Source organism: Aotus nancymaae, unplaced genomic scaffold, assembly GCF_030222135.1.
Source record: "Aotus nancymaae isolate 86718 unplaced genomic scaffold, 86718_ANA_hifiasm-v0.15.2.pri h1tg000108l, whole genome shotgun sequence".
Classification (NCBI taxonomy): Eukaryota; Metazoa; Chordata; class Mammalia; order Primates; family Aotidae; genus Aotus; species Aotus nancymaae.
The window spans coordinates 31,381,608-31,407,629 of record NW_026988523.1 but is presented as its reverse complement, the minus strand read 5'-3'; the positions used below and the strand labels follow the sequence as shown (position 1 = coordinate 31,407,629).

Below are 26,022 nucleotides of genomic sequence, written 5' to 3'. Positions count from 1 at the left end.
GCGGGGAAGTGGCGGCTGAAGCGCCGCCGGCTGGACTCTCAGTAGCTGTGTGAGTGGGAGGCGGTGGCGGCGGTGGCGGCAGCTGGGGTGAGGTGCGAGGTGCGAGGCGGCGCGCTCGACGGCTGACTGGAGGAGCGGTAAAGGCGGGGATGGAGAGCGAAGGTTTGGGGAGTGGGAAAGACTGGGTCATGGGCAGCCCGGGCCACTGGGAGACGGAAATGCGGGGTCGAGGGAAGGGAGGGGTCTGGCCTGCCCCCGTGGAGAGGGGAGCGTGTGGGCGCAGGGGCGGGAGTCAGAGCCCTGGGCTGCGAGACGCCGCTCGGGGGCAGCTTTACCCACTGGGAAATCCTAACTGTATCTGAGGAACATGCTCCGGTCCCACGCTTAGGCCACAACGGCCCCGGTGCGGGAGCGTTTGCGTTTGCCCCGAGTCAGTTAAGACTCTTCCACAGGGCCTTTTTGAGACTGAGAGCTGCCATCCATTTATCACTTTGCCTTTAACTTTCGCCAGCTTTTTCTGTAGTTATCGCTGATAGGATGGCTATTTACAGTCGTCAGAATAATACTTTGGGTTTTTTATTTTTCCCCAGTATCCCTCCTTATTCCTTAATGCAGGTATCATCGTAGGGGTTGGCTGGAGACCCCCATTTCAAAGACTTTTAGACCCTTTCCTTGTTTTGAGAGAAAGGGGTTGACGCCTTTTTTTTTTTTTTTTTTTTTTTTTCTTCTCCTGAATTTAAAATAAACGTACCAGGGATGAGAAAATTGAGCTGATTCGATTCAGGCATGTCACCGTGTTATAGGTCTTTTGTAGGTTTTGGTTATTAGATGAGTTATCTATGCTTTCACGGAGCTCACAATGTGATTTGACTCCTGATCTCATCCTATTTGACTCCTATCATTTAAAATTATAAAGTAAGCCTTAGAGATGCATGTCAAATAGTTGTTGGCAATTGTTCAATACAAATGTCGGGAAATTTCAAAGTTCGCTTTTACAGAAAACCATTATCTAACCACATTTCTCACTCAGCAGTGATCTGCATGTCCTTCTCTTCTTAGCTTCCCCTAGGAACTATGGTCTTAAGTTCTAGTTTCTTCTTCCTTTCCATTCAGTTTTAAGTAATAAAACACAAGCTGGTAGTCAGTACTACGCAGTTACCCCATTTCCATTATTTTCCATTTCTTTCTTTAAGAGAAGCTTGTAACTAAAAGGATATGAAAATTGTGAACAAAACTATATTGACTGATCAAGTAGATTCTCATTTTTTGAGACATCAGCTGATAGCACAAATTCATTTGTAATATCTGAAGAGGAGTTAGTGAAATTTAGCTTTTGCTTCAAATAGAGATCGGCCAAAAAAAGCTGTGCCTATCTCAACTACACGGGACGATTGGGGGAGTTTAAGGCTGTAGTGAGCTGTGATCATTCACTGCATTCCGACCTGGGTGACAGACCAAGGCTCTGTCTCTAAATAAACAACAACAAACTCTCCAGTTCATCAGCTTCTATCGGTCTCCATCATTGATTGACACCTGGACTAGTCCCTGATTGGTCTTCTGCAGCCACCATTGCTGCCTTCAATCCATTCTCTTCACCACAGCCACAGATGTTAATCAAGAATGATAAGCATGGCATGTGTTATGAAGGGATATTGGGGATACTGGAAAGCCCATAGCAATGTAACTCAACCCCCAGTGTAGGGGTTCGAGATTGAGGGGCCTTCGCTGCAGAGGTCCCACTGCACTTGATCCTGATAGTGTCAGAACTGGAAAACAAGGCCGGGTGCGGTGGCTCACGCCTGTAATCCCAGCACTTTGGGAGTCTGCAAGAGGATCACCTGAGGTCAGGAGTTCAAGACCAGCCTGGCCAACATGGTGAAACCCTGTCTCTACTAAAAATACAAACTAGTTGGGCGTGGTGGCAGGTGTCTGTAATCCCGGCTATTCAGGAGGCTGAAGCAGGAGAATCACTTGAACCCAGGAGGTAGAGGTTGCAGTGAGCCAAGATTGCACAACTGCGCTCTAGCCTGGGCAACAAGAGGGAAACTCTGTCTCAAAAAAAAAAGAAAGAAAAACTGGAAAATAAAAATGCTGCTAGTCCTTTGGGCCTCTGTAAAGAGGTGTGATCTTGACTGGCCAGCAAAACAAGATTTATTTCCCTTGCACACTGTGTTGTATAGAAATGACTAATTAGTTGTGTGACCTTAGATAAATCCATTTCTATCCCTGAGCCACAGTTTCCCAAATTGCAACATTATTAATGGAATCAAATAAGTTCTGTAGTCCCTTCTAGTTATAAAATCTTGTGATTTCTATGCTCCGTAAGCATTAATTATGGCCAGAAAGGTGTTTTTAAAAGCAGACAGCATGAAAATACAGATCAAGTTTATGCTTGTTCGCAAGGCTAGATTTCAGTTTCCCCAAAGCCTTTAAGACCTAGAGACTCCTGCCTGTCAAGATCTTCCTTGCCAGACAGGAAACTCCATGAAGGCAGCTGCCAAGTCTATCTTGACTGTTGTGTCCCCAGGGCCAAGCACACATCAGAACTCGATATTTATTGGTTTGAACAAATGTCCATTTACTGCAGTTTATTAATGTAGTACTGGTTTGCAGAAGGAAAATGAGTAGTATTTTAATGAGATGGTTTTCAACTATGCACCATCTAAGAAATAAACCTTAAAGTTCTAGCTTCTTTCAACTGTCGCATTGACCAAGAATTTATACAGTCGTCCCTCCCTTCGTCATCTGCAGGGGATTGATTCCAGGAACCCCGCAGAACCCAAATCCGTAGATGTTTGTGTCCCTTGTATAAGATGGCATAGTATTTGTATATAACCTATATACATCTTCCCCTATACTTTTTGGTTTTTTACTCCTTGAGCAAAGTCTCGCTCAGTCACCGAGGGTGTAGTGCAGTGATGCAATCAGTTTACTGCAGTGGCCACCTCCTGGGCTCAAGCCATCCTCCCACCTCAGCCTCCTGAGTAGCTGGGACTACAGGCGTGCACCACCACGCCCAGCTAAATTTTTTTTTTTTTTTTTGGTAGGAACAGAGTTTTACTCTGTTGCCCAGGCTAGTCTCAAACACTTGGTCTCAAGCAGTCCTCCCTCCTCAGCCTCTCAAAGTTGCTGGGATTAATAGACATGAGCCACCGTGCCCGGTCTGTTTTGGTGTTTATCTTTCCTACTATAATATGTTTTCAAGTAGAAATTCTTATTCCTCCTCCTGTCCCCAACACGCTCAGCATGTAAGAAAGAGCTAGTACTATTTAACCAAGACACATTAATAATGGAGACAAGCTTTACACTTTACTGATCACATAAGAAAATATCTAAAGTAACCAGGGGACAAAAGTCAAATCCTTTCTAGATACCAAGAATAAATCATCCCTTAATGTAGGAAAGTAGCAGTTTGAGAAGTATGTATTCGAGAATTAGAAGCCAAAAATCTCCTTTATGAAACAACTTGTTTCCTTTTCTTTGGTATATACAAACATGCTTACATAATACCATCCAAACTTTCAGAGTGGTGAAAGGTTTCCTTTGCAACCTATTTAAAAAAAGAGAAGCTAATGTTTATCCAATGAGTTGGACAAAGAACCTCATACATGAAAACAAACAGCCTACATTATACTCAACCCTTTCTGTTCTACATTCTAAAAAGGTTGGGAGAAAACAGTATTCCCTCAGATTGATAGTCTCCAAAAATGATATACTGAATTTACTGAGTAACTAATGACCCAAAATAGACAACACACTTGAAAAGAGGTACCCATTCCCCACCCTGGGTAATAAAAGGAGGTTTAATTTTTTGCTCAGGCCATGAGTCTGGCCAAGAAGGTGGATTAAATTTGTTTAAAACCAGGAAAGAGAAAAAATAGATTTGGCAAACTTGTGGTAATTCTCTGAAGAACTTTATTCAGTTCTATTGATCAGTAAAACTGTGAGGCCAGATGCAAATTATGGTCATCTGTATGACCATGTAGTAGTGTCCCCTTCTCCATGATTTTGTTTTCACTTACCCATAGTCAATCCTGGTCCAAAAAGAAAAAAATGGAAAGTTCCATAAATAAACGATTCTTAAGTTTTAAATTGTGCTCCATTCTGGCTAGCATAGTGAAATCTCCATCCTGGCCCAGACGAGAATCCTACCTTTGTCCGGCATATCTGTGCTATATGTGCTACCCACCTTAGTCACTTAGTAGCCATCTTGGTTATCAGATTGAAAAAAACCTGTAGATAGGGTTCAGTACTCCAAGGCATCCACTGGGGTTCTTATAACAATGCCTTGAGGATAAGAAAGGACAACTATAGTAAGAAATCCACCTCCAGTCTGCCTTACCAGACTCTCTGCTCCTCAGTGAGATTTCAGTGTTAGATGTTCTCCTTTCTCTCTTCATTCTTCCTGATTGACTGTGCTTTTCCTGAAAGCCTTAGTTTTATTCCAGAGTATGTTTTGTGTTAAAGAGTATGTTTTTAGCCTTACCAGGATATGGCCAGTTTTTTCCCCCAAGGTGAAAGACATTTTTGTTTACTGTAATTATTTGGGTTGAATTTTTGTACCTGAAGGCAAATCATGGCATAAGTTACATTTACTCATTTTTAAGCAAATCTCATTTAAAACCAACTTGTTTTGTTCTACCTGATTGTAATATCTGGAAATACAGATATTTAGTTTTCAGTTTTTTATCATCTATCTTAGGTTTTTAGTCTTTAGTGTGTTTTTTTTAACCACCGACAGCGCTTTCTACCAGTATTAATTTTGAACTGAATATGTTGATCAAAGTAAATAGTAATAAAGATACTGTACTGTTACCCTGAGAGTTTAGGTAAAAGGGAGGATGGGGAAGGATTTCTAAAATCACTTTAAAAGGTTTTTCACAAGCAAGTAATAACCCAGACTCTGTGTTAGAGATGAGATAACCTCTTCAAGCATGTGTACTCTTCTGTGGTGTTATTTCCTGCCTTATAGGGTTATATGACTATTAAATAAAATTATGAAATGTGCCTGGCATAGTGGTATCTACTCAACACATTTATCTTTTCATTTTTGTGTCTTTAGTGCCACAGTAGCATCTAGCACATAATGCTTACTCCAGCTCTTGTGTTGACAATAAACTGAATGGACAGTGGCAAATGCAGGAACATAATAAAGCAGTGCGATAATCTAGGTGTTTTAGCGCAGGGTCATAGAACTGCAAAGAGAAAATGTGATCAGATTCTGGATAATTTGAAGGTAGAACAAGTAAGACTTGTTGACAGGCTAAGTGTGCAGTTTGAGTGAGAAGATGACTAAGGAAGTAAAAGAATGCAGTCGAGGTGGGGTGCAGTGGCTCACACTTGTAATCCCAGCACTTTGGAAGGCTGAGGTTGGTGGATCACTTGAGCATAGGAGTTTGAGAACAGCCTGGACAACATGGCTAAACGCTGTCTCTACAAAAAATACAGAAATTAGCCAGGCATGGTGGCATGCACCTATAGTCTCAGCTACTGGGGAGGCTGAGAGGTGGGAGGATTGCTTGAGCCCAGAGGTTTCTGCTGCAGTAAGTCATGTGCCACTGTACTCCAGCCTGGCGACAGAGAGAGACCCTGTGTCAAACAACAACAACAACAGCAACAAATGGAATTGCCATTTGCTGAGATACCAAAGATTATGGGAAGGGGGTGAATCAGGAGTTCAGCATTAAGTGAGATGTTTATTAGACATCAAATGGAGATCCATGTAGGCAGTTGAGAAAGGTCCTAAATGGATCTATTAATTTGGAAGTTATCAGTATATAAATAGGAGTTAAAGCCAGGCTGTGAATGAGACCAAAGAAATGAGGCAGAACAGAGAAGAGGGCAAAGGACAGATCCCTGAGTCACTCCAGTGTTTAGAGGTTGGAAAAATGAGAAGAAACCAGCAACTGGGAGACTGCTGGAGCAGCCAGAAATGAAAGAGGAAAATTGGGAGGGTGTGCTATGGAACAAGTGTTTCAGAGAAGAGGGAATCACCAGCTGTGCCAAAACTATGGGGACATCTGGTATCAATCTTTGGATTGAGCAATATAAAATTGGTGACCCTGATAAGAGCAGTTAGAGTGGACTTAAGAAGATAACTTGAGGACAGATATATTGACACTTGAGTTTTCCTTTAAAAGGAAGAAAAGGGAAGTAGTTGAAGTGCAATCCAGGAAGAGTTTTCTTTAAGAATGGAGAATATTTGTCTGCTGATGGGAATATCCAGTAGCCAGGAAAGAAAATGTTAACTCAGGAGAAGCAAGGAGAACTTGTGGAGCAGTGCTTTTATGAAATACTTCAGTGCTAGGAGCAGAGACAGTTCATCTGTGGTCACAGGAGAGAACAGCAAGCATTTAGGCATAGGTGGAGGTAGGTGGCAAATGTGTAGAAGCTTGTGGATATTTTCTCTGGATGCTGTACTTTCTCAATGAAATAGAAAGCAAGAACCTCAGCTGAGAGAGGTTGGAGGAGGTGACATGAGAGGTTTGATGGAGAGGGAGGCTGAGAAACTATGTGGAATAAGGAAATATAATGAGGAGGATGTTAAAATATGCTTGGCAGCAAAATGAAGATAGAGTGTCAGAAACTCATAGCAAAAAAGCCTGTAAGAAAGCCATTGCAGTAGTCTAAATAAAATTAAAGCTTTTGAATCAGGCCAGATGCAGCATTGTTGGTGTCATTAATATATAGGTAGAAATCGAACCCACATATGTGGATGAAATTGTCTAAAGAAAGCAGAGTGACATTAACAATTGATGGCACAGGAAGAGAAGCCCAAACTTGTAAGGACCCTGCAGGGAAATATGAGAGGAAACCAAGAGAAAGAGGGCACAGAAACCAAGGAGAAAGTTTTGTGGACGTAGTGGCCACCTTCCTGCTATCGCAGAGAGATTAGGTGAGATAAAGTTCCATGCGTGCCCTCTGGGTTGATTAGGAAGTTATAGGTTTGGTGATGGAGCAGGGTAGAACCCCATTTCACTGTTGGTTAAGGGGTAAATAGAAACAGAAAGTAGAGACAGTAAATGAAGACTGTACTTCCAACAAAGATAATTAGTAAGGCCTTTGCTAAGTCTGGAATGGCATTCCTTGCAGAGGCAACAGCTTCTGGTAAGGCCTAGAGGCATAAAAGGACTTAAGGACTTAGATAAGTAGGCTGGTTTCCTGCTGAGCACTCTAGAAAAAGAAAAAAAAAGAAAAAAAAAAAGATAAGTAGGGCGATAAGGGCTTGGTGGCTCATGCCTATAATCTCTGCACTTTAGGAAACATGGCGGGCCGATCGCCTGAGGTCAGAAGATCGAGACCAGCCTGGCCAACATGGTGAAACCCCGTCTCTACTAAAAATATAAAAATTAGCCAGGCTTGGTGGTGTGCACCTGTAATCCCAGCTACTCGGGAGGCTGAGGCAGGAGAATCACTTGAACCCGGGAGGTGGAGGTTGCAGTGAGCTGAGATATCACCGCTGCACTCCAGCCTGGTGACAATGTGAGACTCTGTCTCAAAAAAAAAAAAAAAAAAGAACTTAGATAAGTAATTTTAAATAATTTAATATGAAATCTAAATGTATGTATTTTAAATACTTGATTCATTTAATTTTTTTTTTTTTTTTTTTTTTTTTTTTTTGGAGACAGAGTCTCGCATTGTCACCAGGCTAGAGTGCACTGACGTGATCTCGGCTCACTGCAACCTCCGACTCCCTGATTCGAGCGATTCTCCTGCCTCAGCCTTCTCAGTAGCTGGGATTACAGGCATGTGCCACCATGCCCAGCTAATTTTTGTATTTTTAGTAGAGATAGGGTTTCACCATGTTGGTCAGCCTGGTTTCAAACTCCTGAGCTTGTGATCTACCTGCCTCTGCCTCCCAAAGTTCTGGGATTATAGGCATGAGCCACTGCGCCTGGCCAATTTTTTTGTCTTTTAAAACTGATCACTTCTCCTTGGGTGGGGAAAGCAAAGTATGCTTCTATTTAATCCTATGTGTATGTGCACCTTAACTAACTTTAAAAAAATACCCTGAGCCCTTTTTTATATGAAATAAATTTTGAAATTGCTGAAGCTCTTGAAATTGGAAGGTAGGCAGTATTCTTTTCAATAATAATGTGCTCCCATGCCTCTCTGCTATTCATGCAAGTATTGGATGAAAGCACCTTCTTTTCCCTGCTTTGCTTGTTTCAGAATGTAAGTCAGAGTACAGCAGAAAATGTCCACTGAACGGACTTCTTGGACAAGCCTGTCCACCATTCAGAAAATAGCCCTGGGCCTTGGGATCCCAGCCAGTGCAACAATTGCCTATATCCTATACCGCAGGTATAGGGAAAGCAGAGGTAAGTGAGCCCTATGACGCTGCATGTGAAAATGTTCAGACGTGTTCCTGCCTTGTTAAATTGAAAAACTCTTTCCTTGCCAGATACTGTGTGGGTTTTGTTTTGGGTTTTTTTGTGGGGGTTTTTTTGAGACAGGGTCTCACTCTGTCACCCAGCCTGCAATACAGTGGCACGATCATGGCTCACTGCAGCTTCAACCTCCTGGGCTCAAGCAGTCCTCTCACCTCAGCCTCCAAGTAGCTGGAACCACAGGCATGTGCCACCATACCTGGCTGATATTTGTATTTTTTCTAGAGATGAGGTTTTGCTATGTTGCCCAGGCTGGTCTTGAACTCCTGAGCTCAAGCAACCTGCCTGCCTCAGCCTCCCAAAGTGCTAGGATTACAGGCATGTGCCTCCATGCCTGTCCGAGGTATTGCAATTGGCTTTCTGAGAGGATCTTTGACCAAAATTATTTAGTCTTCTTTTTTCCTTTGAGACGGAGTCTGACTCTGTTGCCCACACTGGAGGGCAGTGGAGTGATCTCGGCTCACTGCAAACTCTGCCTCCCATGTTCAAGCCATTCTCCTGCCTCAGCCTCCCAAGTAGCTGGGATTACAGGAATGTGCCACCACTCCTGGTTAATTTTTATATTTTTAGTAGAGATGAGGTTTCACCACCAGGGTGGCTGACCTAAGTGATCTACCTGCCTCTGCCTCCTAAAATACTGAGATTACAGGCGTGAGCCACTATGTCTGGCCTAGTCTTTGCTATGTTCTTACATAGCAAAGTAAGCTAGTCTATGAAATGAATTCATTTTATAACTCCATTGATCTGTTTTCTTCAGCAACAACCACACAGCAAAGGGTTCTTTTTTAACTTCTATACTCTTTTTTCATATATATTCCTTTTCTCTAATTAGTTGTTAGGAGAAGGCACTTTCCTCAAAGGCTGGATCTAGAGGATAGGACCTAGAGAAACGACTTATGTACATATCAGTCAGGAGAAGTTCTGAGCCTAATGGACACCTCAGGCAACTTTTGCCCTTCATTCTTCTCCAGTAGTCATGTCTCGGGAGAAGTAGTTTGCCCAAACCCCACCACCCCTTTATTGCAGAGTCTGCTTTTTCCATTTTGGCATCTGAAACTGTGTCCAAGAGAAAATGCCCATCTCTGACCTTCTAATTCCTACTCAGATGCCACTTTTCCTCGTTATTGTGGTTGAGAATCCTCAGTTTATCTCTTGGATCGGTGTCTCTTCGACAGCCAGATTCTGGGGAGGACTGGTAGTTATAATAGCTTTAGGTGTTATCTAAGTCTGATCTGATGAATGATGATCTGTGCAGAAGAGCGGCTGACGTTTGTTGGGGAAGATGACATTGAGATAGAGATGCGGGTTCCCCAGGATGCTGTGAAACTCATAATTGGCCGGCAAGGAGCCAATATTAAACAGGTAAGTGTGTGAGCAGGAGTCCACTTCCCCAAGGATTGATTCTTTTCATTGATTTCTTGTTTCCTTCCTCTGACCCCATATCACAAAATACTCTCATGCTTGCTCGCTCGCTCGATCTCTCTCTCTCTCTATCACGTTCTCTGTGTGTGTGTGTGTGTGTGTGTGTGTGTGTGTGTGTGTGTGTATTTTTTTTTTTTTTGAGATGGAGTTTCACTCTTGTTGCCCAGGCTGGAGTGCAATGGCGCAATCTCAGCTCACTGCAACCTCTGTCTCCTGGGTTTAAGTGATTCCCCTGCCTCAGTCTCCCAAGTAGCTGGGATTACAGGCGCTTGCCACCATGCCCAGCAAATTTTTTGTATTTTGAGTAGAGATGGTGTTTCATCATGTTGGCCAGTCTGGTCTCAAACTCCTGACCTCAGGTGATCTGCTTGGCTCAGCCTACCAGAGTGCTGGGATTACAGGCGTGAGCCACTGCACCCAGCCACTATGTATATTTTTAAAAGAAGAAATAGAGGAACTTTTTAGCTAACTAAACTTGTTAGCTACTTCCCTTCTAGAGAAGAGTACTCCCTAGAGAGAGAGGATGACTTAGCTTGAAATAAGGGTTTTTGACTGGGTGATTATCACCATGGTATAGCTTGAATTACCCTTTTCTGTGGAATTAATGAACTCTCATTAATTGACAGTAAATATTGAATGGCTACCTGGTTCTTCTTACCATCTTCCATTGTTCAGCTGAAATGTCAAGAAAACAAAATATTTGATTCTCCAGTCCAAATAAATTAGCAGGCAGAAAGGATTCTATACACAAAGATAAATGAGTTTGAATTCAGTGCCATTTGGGGTTACATTTGTTGCTAATCTCCTTACATAAAGTAACTGAGGACTGGTTTAGCCAATTCTTTTGGCTAACACTACCTCCAGGGTTTGGTTTAGAGTATCTGTAGCTGGGCTCAAATGGGAGCTCTTCCAGAATGTACTGCCAAATGTCCTTTTCTCTGCAGCTGCGGAAACAGACAGGTGCTCGGATTGATGTGGACACAGAGGATGTAGGCGATGAGCGAGTGCTGCTTATCAGTGGTTTTCCTGTTCAGGTGTGCAAGGCCAAAGCAGCAATCCATCAGATCCTGACAGAGAGTACCCCAGTGTCTGAGCAGCTCTCAGTTCCCCAGAGATCTGTGGGCAGAATCATAGGTACCACTGGATGGCTTCCTCTACTGTTTCCTTTATTCTTTACCTTTGCCTCTCTTCCACACCTTCCCAAGGGTTTCTTCTGGCCTAGTTCCCCTTCACCATGTAAGGGAAAAAAAGACAGGGACATTAAGACCAGAGGTTTACTGTTTGGCAGAACTAGTGGTAAAACCTTGTTTCCTCAAGAAGTTGTATGATTTCAGCCTTATAAATTGATTCCTTAAGGGTTCTAGTAGATGTATTAAATTTACCTGTTAATTGATTTTTAAAGGGAAGCTTGGGATGCTGTTATCTTAGGTCTTTGAAGATAGTGCTCTAGAGAGAGTACCTTTTATGCTTTCCCCTAGAGCATCCCTTAGTGCTGCTGTTAGAGGCAGAGAAATGTCCTGCCCTTGATCCAGTGTTCTGACACACCATGTAGCATATCTTCTTGTGACTTGGCATGGCCATGCTGAGCAGTCAAAATGGAAATGACATGAAGTTAAACTAGCCAGAGTATAGAGTTTAAATAAAATGGATAAAGCAAATAATATGGTATTCTCCTTTTCACAGTATTGATTTCAGTAGCTCCTGCTTCCCATACAACATCTTATATTTTGTTCACTTTAGAAATGAGAACTCATTCTCTTCTAGTATATACAAAACAGTGATTTCCCCAGTAGCTAAGGTTGGCCAGGAGGGAAGGGCAGGTTTTTACATATTGTTCAATGTAGGGAGAGGCGGCGAGACGATTCGTTCTATCTGTAAGGCCTCTGGAGCCAAAATTACCTGTGACAAAGAATCGGAAGGGACATTACTACTATCAAGACTTATAAAAATCTCAGGAACACAGAAGGAAGTGGCAGCAGCCAAGGCAAGTAGCTGATAGACTTGAACTATACCTAAGCATGAGAAGATCCTTTTACTCTATCCTGGGTCAGAATATCATCCCTTCTCTTATTTTCTACAGCATTTGATACTGGAGAAAGTTTCAGAAGATGAAGAACTTCGGAAGAGAATTGCTCATTCTGCAGAAACTAGAGTCCTACGCAAACAGCCAATCAGTGTGAAAAGAGAAGAAGTGACAGAGCCAGGTGGAGCTGGAGAGCCAGCTTTATGGAAAAACAGCAGTTCCAGCATGGAGCCGGCTATACCCCTGGTGACTCCTTCACCCAAAGGAGGTGGCGACATGGCCGTGGTAGTGCCAAAGGAAGGTTCCTGGGAGAAACATAGTGATGACAGCTTTCAGAAGTCTGGAGCCCAGGCCATCCCAGAGATGTCCATGTTTGAAAGTATGTAACAAAGAGGGAGCCCATTAATCATAGAAGATAGAAATACTGGCTTAGACATTGGAGAGATTACAAGGAATGCTTTCTCAGTCTGTGAGCAGCCAGTATGTTATGGCTGGGGTCAGGATAACAGATTCAGTAAGATATTATGAAGGTACGATAGTGGTAGAGTCCACACCAACAGTTGCTGGACAGTTTGAGGATGCAGATGTTGATCACTGAAAATGATTTATGCAGGTTTAAGATTCTGCTCCTAACTGTAGGAGAAAACTTGGTGCCTCTTCCACTCTGGACCAAAGTTGATGGAAGTCTTCTTCCTTTTCCAGAACCCAACCTGAACCACTTCTTTCTTGAGACAGACTATACCGAGACAAGTTGTCACCAGCAGAAGATAGATATTAACAAAGATGAATTTTATTAACAAAGATGAATTAACAAAGAGGGTATTTGTAGTTTATTATTTACCCTAAAACTTTCTGTGTCTGGGTACCCTCTGAGTAGGCCTATAATTCCTGCCTTCACTGTAGGCATTTTCTGTAAGCTAGCAGACCTATGTGGTGAAAATGCACAGGAGCTTGGAGGTATAAATAGACTGGGTGGGAAAGAGAGAGCTCCTTTTGCCATGTTTTACCAGCCTGCTCTTTATAACCTCTTAGATTATATCCTTTAATTTCCAACTTTTTAGGTTAGTTTCTGTAGCAGAACAAGTGAGTCTGGGATAATGTCCTCAAAGTACTTCAAATGTTTTGTTTTTGTAACAACTTAAATAAACACGGGTTTTCTTTTAAAAAAAAAAAGAAAAGAAAAAAGAAATACTGGCTTAGGGCATGGTAGTGCGACCTGTGGTCCCAACTACTTGAGAGGCTAAAGTGGGAGAATCATATGAGCCCAGGAAATTAAGGCTACAACAAGCTGGGATTGTGCCACGGCACTCTAGCCTGGGTGACAGTGAGACCCTGTCTCAAAAAAAAGTTGTTTTTTTTTAAAAAGAAATACTGGCTTAGATTGCCCAAAATAGGAAGCAATAAAAAATGTTTTCTGTTTTCATGAATACGCCTATGTCTATCATCACAGATATTCCTTTCTGGTAATATTTTACTTGGATTAATACTACACATAATATTTTTCTAAATATAAAACAGCTGAGGATGAAAATGAACAAAATATGCTGACACAGGAAACAAATGAGTAATACATCAAATAACTGGATTTACATGATACTGTTTCTCTAGACATACTTTTTCTTTTTCTATTTTTTTTTCTTTTGAGACAGAGTCTTGCTCTGTCACCCAGGCTGGAGTGCAGTGGCATGATCTCCGCTCATTGCAACCTCTGCCTCACAGGTTTAAACAATTCTCATTCCTCAGCCTCCCTAGTAGATGAGACCACAGGTGCACACCACCACACCCAACTAATTTTTGTATTTTTTAGTAGAGATAGGGTTTCATCATGTTGGACAGGCTGGTCTCAAACGCCTGGCCTCAAATGATCCACCCACCTTGGCCTCTAAAAGTACTGGGATTACAGGCATGAGCCACCACACGCATCCTAGACTTACTTTTTCAACAAGTAAAATTCTTAGCCAGATTTTTTATTGCCTGTCTCATTACTGTTTTTAAAAATCATCACTATTCAAAAAGAAAAGGCTGTGAGCTTTCTCTTCTATACATAGGTGCTGGCCTGGGCAGAGAGGACCTGGGTCCCCAAGAAGCTCACAGACTTGTCCAGGGTCACACAAGGAGTCAGTGGTAGAATGGGATCTGGAACAGGCCCATATCCGTCGCTGTCCATGTGAAGGTTGCTGTCCATGTACCTTTTTTCTGCAGCTAGCATATGGAGGATTTACCTTCTTTATAATTGGTGACTTGAATACATAGAACATGACAAAGAATGTAAACTGTTCTTTCTTTATAATTGGTGATTTGAATACGTTGCACATGACAAAGAATGTAAACTGTTATTACTCAGTTACATGGAAAGGTACAAAGGATAGCTTAGTATCAGAAATTTCTTTTTTTTTTTTCTGGAGAGAGTCTAGCTCTGTCACCCAGGCTGGAGTGCAGTGGCACGATCTCGGCTCACTGCATCCTCCACCTCCTGGGTTCAAGCGATTCTCCTGCCTTAGCCTCTCGAGTAGCTGGGATTACAGGCGCCTGCCACCAGGCCCAGCTAATTTTTGTATTTTTAGTAGAGACAGGGTTTCACTGTGTTGGCCAGGCTCGTCTCAAACTCCTGACCTCATGATCTGCCCGCCTCAGCCTTCCAAAGTGCTGGGATTACAGGCATGAGCCACCATGCCCAGCAGTACCTTTCTTTAGGATATTCTTGTTTGATTCATCCAGTTGTCCCTCCAGCCATTTTAAAATGGTAACAGCCGTTTTGTAAAAAATACAAAAATGGCTGTATTTGTACCTCTCACTCCCCTGATGTAGTCTCTTTATTCCAACCAGAGTGGTGGTCTGATATGGCCACCATCCTTATCTCTGTGTTCAGTCCCCAGTCCTGACTTCAGTTTCCATGCTGATGAGTACCTAGAAGTCTACGTCTCTGCTTCTGAACACCCTAACCACTTCTGGATCCAGATTGTTGGCTCCCGCAGCCTGCAGTTGGACAAGCTTGTCAATGAGATGACCCAGCACTATGAGAATAGTGTGGTAAGTTGCCATGGGGACAGGGCTGGGGTTTAATGAAAAGAAGGCATATCTTTTTCATTATAATCTCATCCTTTCCCTGTGGAGCAACTACTTTTTGTTTTTTTCTTCTGCGATTCTATTTACGAGCCTACCACTTTGTAACTCTATGCCTTCCTGACTCCTCATCCCCATGTACAGCCTGAAGACTTGACTGTGTATGTAGGAGACATTGTAGCAGCACCTTTACCTACAAATGGTTCCTGGTATCGAGCCCGGGTCCTTGGCACCTTGGAGAATGGAAACTTGGACCTCTACTTTGTTGATTTTGGAGATAATGGAGATTGCCCACTGAAGGACCTCAGGGCTCTCAGGTCAGTGCTGAGGCCACAGTGAAGTTAGCTGCATCCCAGCTATTGACTCCGTTCTGGCCATAGGGTGGTGAGCTGTTGGCATTTGTTAGGGGGTTTGGAAGGGAACCTGTGTATAGAGAGCAGATGGTTATCGTCTCATGTTAGTTGGTTCTGTCTGAAAGCAGCAATATAAGAAGTTTCTGGCCCCAGGATTCTAATTTTAGTTTCTTTTACTTCAGGAGTGACTTCCTAAGCCTTCCATTTCAAGCAATAGAATGTAGTCTGGCACGGATCGCCCCCTCAGGTAAATTGATCATGCCACCTATTGAGCTTACCTCCAAATAGAATAATTTTCATACAGTTCATTGGAAGGAATTCTCACGTTCGCAGGCTTTTTGAATTCTGGGGACTCAGGTGCCTTTTCCTCACCAGCACTAGCAGCAGCCAGAAACTTGCCTGGCAGACCCAACCCCACCAGAGAAGACACAGGTGTCTTCCTGAGTAGAAAAGGGTAGTTCCGACTTCCTTCCAGGGTGTAATCCCCGCCCCTATCAGCAATAAACCCTACAATCTTTTGCTAGGTGACCAATGGGAAGAGGAAGCTTTGGATGAGTTTGATAGACTCACTCATTGTGCTGACTGGAAGCCTCTAGTAGCCAAGATCTCTAGCTATGTCCAAACTGGGATCTCAACTTGGCCAAAGATCTACTTATATGATACTAGCAATGGGAAGGTGAGACTGGCATTCACACATTGCGTATTATATCTTCGGTGTATTTATAGCCTAATTTACTTTTTCTTTCCCAGAAACCCTTATCTGATATTACTCTTACTTTGTAAGATCCTTCTTACCATCTCACCAAAGGAATATCTTTAAAGTGTCAGTCCTTCTGCCTTGTTTTCTCAAATTTTCCCTTGCTTACTAAGAGAACATCATTCCCTTTTCATTTTTCTTCTCAGAAACTTGATATTGGGCTAGAATTAGTACGCAAAGGATATGCAGTTGAGCTTCCTGAAGACATGGAAGAAAATAGAGCTGCCACAGACATGAAGGACATGGTGAGCCATTGTAGTTTACAGGGTGCTTCTTCCAGATAAATCTAGCACATAGACACTAAGGGCTTCTAGTCCTGACACTGTATTAGCTTTCTTAAGGACTCTGAGCTCCTACAGTACTTGACCCAAGGAGCTTTTTGTCCATCCTGGTAGCCAAATGCAGCTGCCTTAACCAGGTCCTATGAGAGGAATGAAAGGGTGGCTTCTTTTGTCCTAAAAGCCAACATGTTCCTCCTTTTTTCCTCTTTTCATCCACTCAGGCCACAGAAACAGATGCCTCTCTCAGCACCTTGCTCACTGAGACCAAAAAGAGCTCTGGAGAGATAACACATACCCTTTCCTGCCTCAGCTTATCAGGTACAAGCAGCATTTCCTCCCTAGAGCATCTTTGGAAGTTAACTTTTCTCATTCAGTCTTTCCAAACTAGGGAGGTTAATTGAAGGCTTGGTTCCTAGTTAGGTCATTGAGCACCAAGAGGTCCATTTTTCTTTTGAGCCTCGCTGGCACTGCCTGCTAGAATAGGGCAGTGTCTAACTTTCTTCTCCTTATTTCTCTTCAATAGAAGCTGCTTCCATGTCTGGTGATGATAACCTTGAAGATGACTACTTACTCTGAAGTCTGGGCTTCAGCTTGCTCAACCATCTGCTTTGCTGTGTGAGTGCAGCTATTATCTATCTGTAGCAACAGGAAAGTAATGAGGGTGACACTGGGGCACTTGCTTTAATTCCCTCTTTTCTGCCCTGTCTTAATATTCTTCTCTGCAGCTGCTTTCCTGCAGCTTAACTTGCTCTCAGATTGAGCACTTTCAAGCTTTTTGTGTATTTCTGTCTTTGGCAGGATTTGGCAATAGAATTGGTGCCTGGAGGAGAGGAGTGTATGATAAAGGATCCATGCAGTCCTTCCTTTATTACACATACAGTATGGCTTGCTGTGGACCAAATTCATGTTCTCTTCCCATTGGACTACCAAAAAAAGGTGTGGCACAGAGGGAGACAAGTGTGTCTCCCCCATTCCACCTCCCTGATCTCTCTCCAACCCTCCAGGGTTTGAATACTGCTGTGTTGCTTCCAGGCTGTTCAGCGTCAGGCTCAGTCCCCTCTACCAGTCATAATGTGCATCACTGCTAGGCTGGGTCCTTTTCAAGGCTGGGAAACAGTCAGGCTTTGGTCATTGGAAGTGATGATTCTGCAGATTTCTGACTCACCTTATCAGGTGACTCTGGTTAAGGAAAGTTTTTGAGTGGTGAACTCAAAGACTGTAGTTGAATTAGGAGGCAAAGGCAAAAATTAGCATAATTATATTTAAAAGCCTCAGGAAGTGGGAAGAGAATACTGCCTCCCAGCCTCAATTGCTAATATGTTATTGGAGACAGGTTTTTGAAACTGCTCCAGCTATTTCTCTGTAACCTTTAGTTAAAATACAAGTAGAAAGGAGACAGAGGCTCAGGAAATTTTCTAAATTGCTAGTGTAATATCTATATGTATACACACATATACACTCATGGAGAGAGAGGAAGAGTATACAGTTCTGTTTAAATCATTTGGAGGATTTTTTTTTTTTTTTTTTTTGCTGAATAAAGTTCTCAAGAACATTTTCTAAAACCAAATTCTGATTGAATCACAAGGTGGAAGCAAGCTGTGAGCCTAAATCTGATGAAAACTGCCAACTGCCGCACAGAAAGGGGCCCATCTATGAAACAAGTGTCCCTCCCTCCCATGTAGACATTTATATTCTTTCCCTAAAGTCACTTCAGAAGTAACCATTTACTGGCCAGGAATGGTAGCTCACACCTGTAATCCCAGCACTTTGGGAGGCCAAGGCAGGCGGATCACTTGAGGCTAACATGGTGAAACCCCATCTCTACTAAAAATACAAAAATTAGCCAGGCATGGTGGCGGGCACCTGTAATCCCAGCTACTTGGAAGGCTGAGGCACGAGAATCACTTGAACCTGGGAAGCAGAGGTTGCAGTGAGCCCAGATCACACCACTGCACCTCCAGCCTGGGCAACAGAGCAAGACTTTGTCTCAAAAAAAAAAAAAAAAAAAAAAACTATTCACTAAGAACCAGAACCAATTTAGGTTTAGGCTGTGTGAATAAGACCCCACCTATACTATTCAAAAGAAAAGGCCCAGATTAAGATTCTAGAAACCAATATTCTAGGAGCAGCTCTGGTGAGTAGCTCATGTAGTCTTGGAGGAATCTTTAAGGAAGAGATCTCCACTGTAAACTTTTTACAAAATGTTAACGCGTTTCCTTACAGCATCTTTCCATGTCTAACAGTACTGCGAGGCTTCAGTGAGAGCCCTGAAGTACTTGAGGTACTTGAAAGTAAATATTAATGTATAGTAATGTGGACGGTAGAAAAATGGCAAGTGAAATGAACTGTTTTTTTAAGGATAAAGCCAGATAAACTAGAAAACTTAATATTAGTAAATAAGGGTTTTGTTTTTTTTTTTAATATGGAGATTAGTGAGAGCTACCTGTATACTACATGGAAATTTTCTCACAACCACAATTCTCAAAATTTATTTTCTCAGAAAAATCTCAGTATTAGCCAGGCACTGGTAGCTCACGCCTGTAATCCTAACACTTTGGGAGGCCGCGGCAGACCTGCCTGGCACCATGGTGAAACTCCATTTCTACCAAAAATACAAAAAAATGAGCCAGGGGTGGTGATGTGTGCCTGTGGTCCCAGCTACTCGAGAGGCTGAGGTGGAAGGATCGCTTGAGCCCGGGGAAGCAGAGGTTGCAGTGAGTGAGCTGAGATTGCGCCACTGTACTTCAGCCTGTGTGACAAAGCAAGACGCTGTCTCCAAAAAAAAGAAATTAGAAAAATCTCAGTACCGATTAGCAGAAAGGCTGTAGTGAAGGAACAGCTCTGGTGAGTAGCTCATGTAGTCTTGGAGGAATCTTTAAGGGGCTTCCATTTATTTGATATTTCAGATGTTGGCTGCAGTGAACTCGTTGAAGCATGTTCAGCCCTGGAATTGGTGCTACCATACAGGGTCATGAGGCTATTTAGTCCCCAGTTTCCTTAGTTCCTTAGGGAACCTTTACTCTTAAGGATAGAGGTCCCTGATAGAATCATTCATAAGACTTCCTAACCTGGAAAATGAGTAATGTCTCATTCCTACCTGCAGTTTACTATGTATAAATGTCTTTAAGATGCCGTTAAGTCTTACCTGTTTACATCCCATTCTGTCAGTACAGCCCAGTACTTTTCCTGCTGCCTGGAATGCCCTCTTCTATGTTACCTATTATTCTGTCTTTTGAGATCGCCACCTCGGGCCAAAGCCAAGGGATCTATGTGCCTTCTAGGGTTTTCTCCACATCTGCAGCACCTCTACTGAAATATATGGATAAAAACAGCCCAACAAAACTTAGTCTTTCTGAACCAGGGAGTTCACTGATTAGTGCTCAGTAAATGGTTAGAATAAATGGGGAAATGGTTTGGGGCATGGAGGAAGGCAAAGGGAACCGAAAATCCTTGGGTACTTTCCCTCTCTATTTAAGTCTTCTGAGATCTTTTCAGTGAATTCAGCTTTGTAAAGGTGTATGTCCCACTCCAGCCAACCATATTATCCCCCCAAGAAACAGTGAACACTTGATGATTGCACTGCCCTTTATTCCTAGGATGGAAGGTGTCCAGAATCACATCCCAGGCCCCTGATTCCCATGTGTCAAGGCTTCCAGCCCCTCAAAGCGTTGGAATAAGCATGTTCAGGGAGGCTCACTGGGCAGGTGGCCAACATCCCTTTCAAGGGGATACACCATAAAGATGACATTGTCCCAGGGAGGGAGGGCAGGGTGACCTGGTCTGACCACCTCAAAGCCCATGTAGCTGAAGGCCCGCAGCAGGGCACCTGTGGAAGAATAGAACAAATGATTAGAACATGCTTTAAAACTCAATACATATATGTCCCCAGATTTGATTTCTTCCACTAGGGAGTGGCCCTGGGAAGCAGTGTAGTGCAGGCTCATAGGATGTGCTGTAGTCAAACAGACCTAAGCTCTAACCCTGGCTTTAACACTTGTAGTCCCTCAGAACTTCAGTTTTCCATTTATAAAATTTTCCATTTACAAATCATAGAACCTTCCTTCCTCACAGAATTTAAGATTAAATGAGATGTTCATGAAGTGCTTAACACTAGAGATTAGTGAAGTCTATCTATATACTAATACAATGATGGCATAGTAAGCTCTGAAATAGTATCTATTACTTATGAATGGTTATTCATCCCTTGTGTTGTATCCAACAGGCTTTGAACTCCTTGAGGCAAGAAGCTATAGTTTCTGTAACATATGCTCCAGGCATCTGCTTAAATATGTTCCCGTTCCCTTTGCCTTATGTCTGACCCTTTCACATTGCAGGTGCTCAGTATATTTGAGATCCATTTTGTCCTGCTGACCACATCCCTTGAATGGATTCTTTGTGATTTCAACAGTTCTCCTTTAGTCTGGCCTCTAACACCACCTGTAGGGGCTTCTTGAGAGTTCAATTGTAACTTAATGGAAAAGAATGCTAGGCACTTTAACTTCCTTTGTGGTGGGTGGGAAGAAAAGAATCCCTGAAATGCCTGAGGGTACATTTTTAAAGATTATAGGGGAAGAGGGTCTCCTATAAAGGAATAGGAGCGATCCAGCTGCCTCAGCTAGAAGAGCAAGGAATAACAGTAGATTCCCCACCTCTGTCATTCCGATCACTCTGGAAGTTCACAAACACTGAATCCACATTTGTCTTCTCTTCCACGAACTCCAGCGTTGCAGTCAAACTAAGAGCCACAGAAAAACAGTTAAGGAAATGTTTGGCCAACTCAGAATCCAGAAAAGACACCTACTTGGAGCATAAAAAAATCTTACTGGTCATTTTCTACCCTCCACCCACCCAAGCCAGGAATGAAAGTTGCTAAACTAGTTTTGGTAGATTTTTCTCTGAAGCCAAAAGATTGCACACCACTGATGTAAGCCACAGAAGGGATCTGGGGAGAAAGGATACTGAGATGAGCAGCTAGAAAGCACTTCCCATTATTCAACTATTTCTGGATCTAAGTTCAACTTCCCATGGACTCTTATCCCTTGAACCCCAGATCTTGGCTCAGTTCACAGGCTTATCTGCATGCCAAGTGAATGGATTGCTTATATCTAGCTCGAGAATCAGCCCTATGTACTATGACACAATAAGATGGGTGAAATCCCCTATCTCTTCCCTCCCCATTCTCCCATCCAGGGTCAGTCACCTTTCTCGGTTGCCTTGATCCAAGGCCCGATATGGCATATCCAGGAAGAGTCTATGGTCACAGAGAAGGCCGTGCCAATGAGCAGAGGTCTGGGAAGTGAGGCGGAAGTGAAAGTCTAACTGTACTGGGTCCTGGTGGAGCAGGGGGTCAGTAGCTAGCACCGTCAAGTTTCCAGCCTGGAAAAGGACTAAAAATGCTCATCTAGTCTTTAAATTAGACTTCAGGAAGATTTGGGTGTGTCCGTTGAAGCAAGGTGGGCGTTGATGGAGGGAGCCTGGGAGAATTGGAACCAAGATCTTAAAGATGCAGTAATATCCCTTAGTCCTAAGAACTAATAGCCTATGCCTATTATAGAGTTCTCCTCTATATCAAACAGTCCAGTTAAGGCAGTATTACTGCCTGCTGACTTCACTCCAGGAGTACAGTGACCATTTACGAACTTAGAAATGTTTGCATCAGAGAGCTTAGGATTAAAACAAAGATTTATAATGTGCTTCCTTTCTCACTAATAATTTCCACTTTTTTCATTATATGGGTTTTCTCTAAAGTCTTCTATTTAAAATGCCATGGTTACAACCAGACTTGTTACTGCAATATGATACATGGGCAAGTTCTGGATTCCAGATCCTGCTTAGCATCTGAACAGCTTTATGTCCCAGAAGTTCTATAGAGTTTGTTCTACCTTTGTCCCCACTCCCTCTTTTTCTATCCTGATTTTCACTACCACCTGTCGGACCCTGATTTACAGCCTGTGGGCCAGAATTGTTGTCCACATAACAAATAGCTTTTACACATGCATTCCAGTGTCCCATCTACCTCTGTCTATAATTCATCTTTCAACTTGCTGATGTCCCTCTGCAAGGTATCATTACAGCATGCAAAAGGCTGCCCTGTCACAGCACCAGTTCACAGCCCACTTACTGAATACAGTTCTTTAAGCTGGTTGTGGTTACTCTGCTCGGTGCTTTTGCCCACTTGGAGGCCTACTGGGAACTCAGGAGCACGGGAGGCAGGAACGGGGCTGGAGTGTCAGGTCCTCCTCTTCCTTATAAGTGATGCTGGTTGGGAAAGAGACCCAAATTATATTGGAATCGAGGTGGGAAGATACAACTTCTAGATACACAGGACCAGGCTCTGGTATGATCTGTATTTTCTGTTGTCCAGCCTGTTCCTATGTTCCTGGACCAACCAGATGGAAAAATTATAAAGGTTTCATGCCAGCTTTCCACCCCCTATTCTGCTGTTATTTCTTGCCATTTGGGAAATTGTTTCAAATTCTTTTACTTTTTCCTTACATTTTATATAATCAACTGCAAACAGAGATGAAAACAAGTACCTTTTATAACAACAAGGCAGCATCTTCTTCCGGAGGGTGATCCGGTACTTGTAACAGTAAAGGTAATAGGCGTATGGTGACCAGATTGGGTAGAGGTAGTTTCGTGTTTTTCCCCTCTTGATATAAGAAAGGGAGTAGACGGAGGGGCACCACCTGTTACGAGGCAGTTTTTCAATTCAGTGCCTCCCTGTGGCAAAGTGAGGTTCAGAGGTGGGTGGCAGAGATTTAGGCAACCTGGTGTCATTGTGACCCGGCTGGCACTATGACATGGACGAAGGGTCAGCCCTTATGTCTCAGGACTCCACTGCTGCTCTCCTACCCTACCTTAATCTTTTATCCAAGGCTAATATTCAGCTAGTATGCATATTATAGCTGTATGAATAAAAAACAGAACTTGAAGACTTCTATACTGGTTGGCAAACAGCCCTGCCTGAGCACTTGTGCCTACCCACCCTGCTCCTCTGGGGACACTCCCCTTCCCCTAAAATCCAGCAACTAAAGAGTTGGTATCTGACACTGCAGGAGTCTTCCAAGGCTCTGATCCAGTGGTGACCTGATTAGTTGGTTCCCAGCTCCTACCATTTGAGTATTTTTATTACCATTCCTGTCCTTAATAACCCAGGGTTGCTACAGATTGTTGAACCCTTGTAGGATAAGAATTCCAAACTAAATGCCTTCAGGGACCTAGACAGCCTATGGAAATTAGTGGAGTTGCAGTGTGACGCTATAGCAAAATGGGAAAGCTCACACCTTATCATCTCAAAGAAGTCCATACAATGCAATTCCATCCAGTTCCATGCAGGAATGCAGAATTTATGGTGCTATATCGTACGATTTTTCAACAGAAACTGGAAGGACAGTTTTGTAGTAAATCTCTCCAACTTTAAAATATTACCGACTGCTAGAAAAATTGTTGATAAAAACTAAGCAAAATTTGGTTCTGGCGCTGCCAGCTTGAGACATCTGCATATTTATCCATTCAACAAATATTTATTGAGGGTCTATAAGCCGGACACTATTCTAGGTGCTTGAGATACGTCAATGAACAAAACACATCCCTGCCCTATGGGACAAATCTTCTAAAAGAGGACAAACCTAGAAAATCAACATAGTATATTATTTAGTATGTTAGAAGGTAACTGCTAGGGGGTGGGCGGAATAGAGCAAGATGAAGGAAGATCAGGAGTGTGAAGGGGATGGGTAGGGTTACAGTAACAAATAGGGTGATCTCTCACTGAAAAAGAAAGTGGCATTTAATTAAACACTTGGAGGGTGTGAAGTTGTTAACCAAGCCAGCATCTGAGGATAACAGCATGCAATGTGAAAGCAGCTAATGGAGAAGTCCTGAGCATGAAATGTGCTGGTGTTTTCAAGAAACAAGGAGGCCACCGAGTGAAGCAGTGTAAACTATAGAGAAGGAGCTAATGGAGTCAGATTGCAAATGGCCTTGTAGACCTTTTTGATGGCCTTTTTCTTTTACCCTGAGTAAAGGCAGTCATTATAAAGTTTTGGGTGGCAGAATGACATGATGTGACTGAGGCTTTAAAAAGGTCATTCTGGCTGCTATAAATAAGCGATAGAGAATGATAAACTAGAGAGTTAAGGGAGATCTTTTAGGGGACTATTGCAGTAATCCAGGAGAAAGTGGTGTCTTATTCCAGGGTAGAGCATTGGTGATGGTGACAAGTGGTTGGATTCTGGAAATACACTTGCTCCTTGACTTACAGTAGGGTTATGGCCTGATAAACCCATCATATGTTGAAAGTATCATAAGTTGAAAATGCATATAATACACCTACCAAACTGTTAAATGTGCACTCTGAATGAAGAGACCCCCTCTGAACAGGCTTTGTGTGAGCAACATTGCTGCTTATTCACCAAGGTACAGGCAGGCTGAGTCTGAAAAGAGAGCACAGGGCGGTGGGATGAGCTGGTTTTATAGGTTTGAGGTAGGCAGTGGAAAGTTATAAAAGTTACAGTTCAGGGCAGTTGTCACAAGCTGGGAGGGGGTCGTAGGGTCTGGAGTCACAAGGTTGACCAAGGTCGGTTATATAAAGTCCAGTTGCCTTATCAGTTGAGGCGGGAATAAGGAACAATAGAAGAATGTCTCAAAGTTAATTAGGCACCACAGGGGTTGATCATTTCTTCTCCTTTTGTGGTTTTCCAGTTACTTCAGACTTTCTAGTTCCAGGAACTCATCAGGAGTGTATGTGCAGGTCACAGAGGTTACCATGCTGTCTATGACACAGTCAGTCAATCTAAAAGACCTTAACCAAACACCATAGCTTAGCCTAGTCAACCTTAAACATGCTTAGACAACTTAGCCGACAGTGGATAAAATCATCTAACACAAAGCCTATTTTATAATAAAGTATTGAGTATTTCATGTCACTTATTGATGTCCTACTAAATGTACATGACTTTCATACCATCACAAACTCAAAAACTGTAAATCCAAATCAGGGACTATCTGTAGTTTAAAGGTAGGTAGAACCCACAGGATTTCCTGATGGAGTATGAGAGAAAAGAGTTAAGGTCAGTCCAAGAAGAAACAATGGAGTTTCTATCAGCTGAGAGGAGAAAGACTGCAGATAGGGCAGTTTTTGGGGAGGGGGCATAAATAAATTGAGTTTAGTTTGGGACATGTTAACTTTGAGGTGTCCTTTAGACACATAAGAGGAAAATAAGCAGTTGAATACTTGAGTTTGGGAGATGTCTAGGATGGAACTAGAAATTTGGGAGTCATTGGTGTATAAATGGTATTGTAACCACGAGACTGGATGAGATCAACAGTGAGTATATACTGAGAAGAGTAAGGGTCCAAAAACGGAGTCCCGGGGTGGAGGGGGCCGCATTCTAAGAAGCGGGGAGAAAAGGAGAAATCAGCAAAGGACACTGAAGAAGACCAGTGTCCTGGAGGCCAAGTAAAGAGTATTTAGGAGGAAGGAGGCCTGGTCAGAATGTTTAAGGCGAGTCTTTCCATATTGTCTGCCAAACGGGCCGCCTTTCATCCAGTTTTTATGGTCTTCTGTCCAGTACTGAGACCTTTCCCAGAGGGTACTGTCAGGGCCCTACCATAGTTGGGTTTTTTTATGGCTTACATAGCTTGTGATTTCGAATTCTCCTTTTTTAGCTTAAGTATTGCTGTGTAATGATTAAAGGTTAGGCTCTTCCTGGGGCTGGCACAGTTTTCCAAG

General features: G+C 42.8%; 2 protein-coding genes across 4 annotated transcripts; one reads left to right on the top strand and one right to left on the bottom strand.

The window, feature by feature from the left end:
- TDRKH (tudor and KH domain containing) lies at nucleotides 1–25,693 on the top strand. Of its 3 annotated transcripts, XM_012462732.2 has the most exons (14): nucleotides 55–137; nucleotides 8,173–8,321; nucleotides 9,646–9,752; nucleotides 10,757–10,946; nucleotides 11,657–11,796; nucleotides 11,893–12,214; nucleotides 14,705–14,865; nucleotides 15,043–15,215; nucleotides 15,434–15,498; nucleotides 15,776–15,927; nucleotides 16,155–16,253; nucleotides 16,511–16,607; nucleotides 16,813–16,904; nucleotides 17,088–17,176. In XM_012462732.2, exons 2-13 carry the CDS (start codon nucleotides 8,198–8,200, stop codon nucleotides 16,863–16,865), a joined length of 1,683 nt encoding a protein of 560 aa, XP_012318155.1. In that variant the 5' UTR covers nucleotides 55–137; nucleotides 8,173–8,197; the 3' UTR covers nucleotides 16,866–16,904; nucleotides 17,088–17,176. The 3 variants fall into 3 exon arrangements, with proteins under 3 accessions (XP_012318154.1, XP_012318155.1, XP_064226910.1); XM_012462731.2 differs by having other exon boundaries at nucleotides 1–137; nucleotides 16,813–25,693; XM_064370840.1 differs by lacking the exon at nucleotides 16,813–16,904 and having other exon boundaries at nucleotides 17,088–25,693.
- Nucleotides 19,861–22,970, bottom strand: OAZ3 (ornithine decarboxylase antizyme 3). The gene is given in 6 exon segments (XM_012462735.3): nucleotides 19,861–20,115; nucleotides 20,939–21,024; nucleotides 21,490–21,665; nucleotides 22,411–22,485; nucleotides 22,487–22,547; nucleotides 22,826–22,970. Coding segments are annotated over 6 exon segments (564 nt in total). The 5' UTR covers nucleotides 22,849–22,970; the 3' UTR covers nucleotides 19,861–19,972.
- Nucleotides 25,694–26,022: the final 329 nt, after the last annotated feature.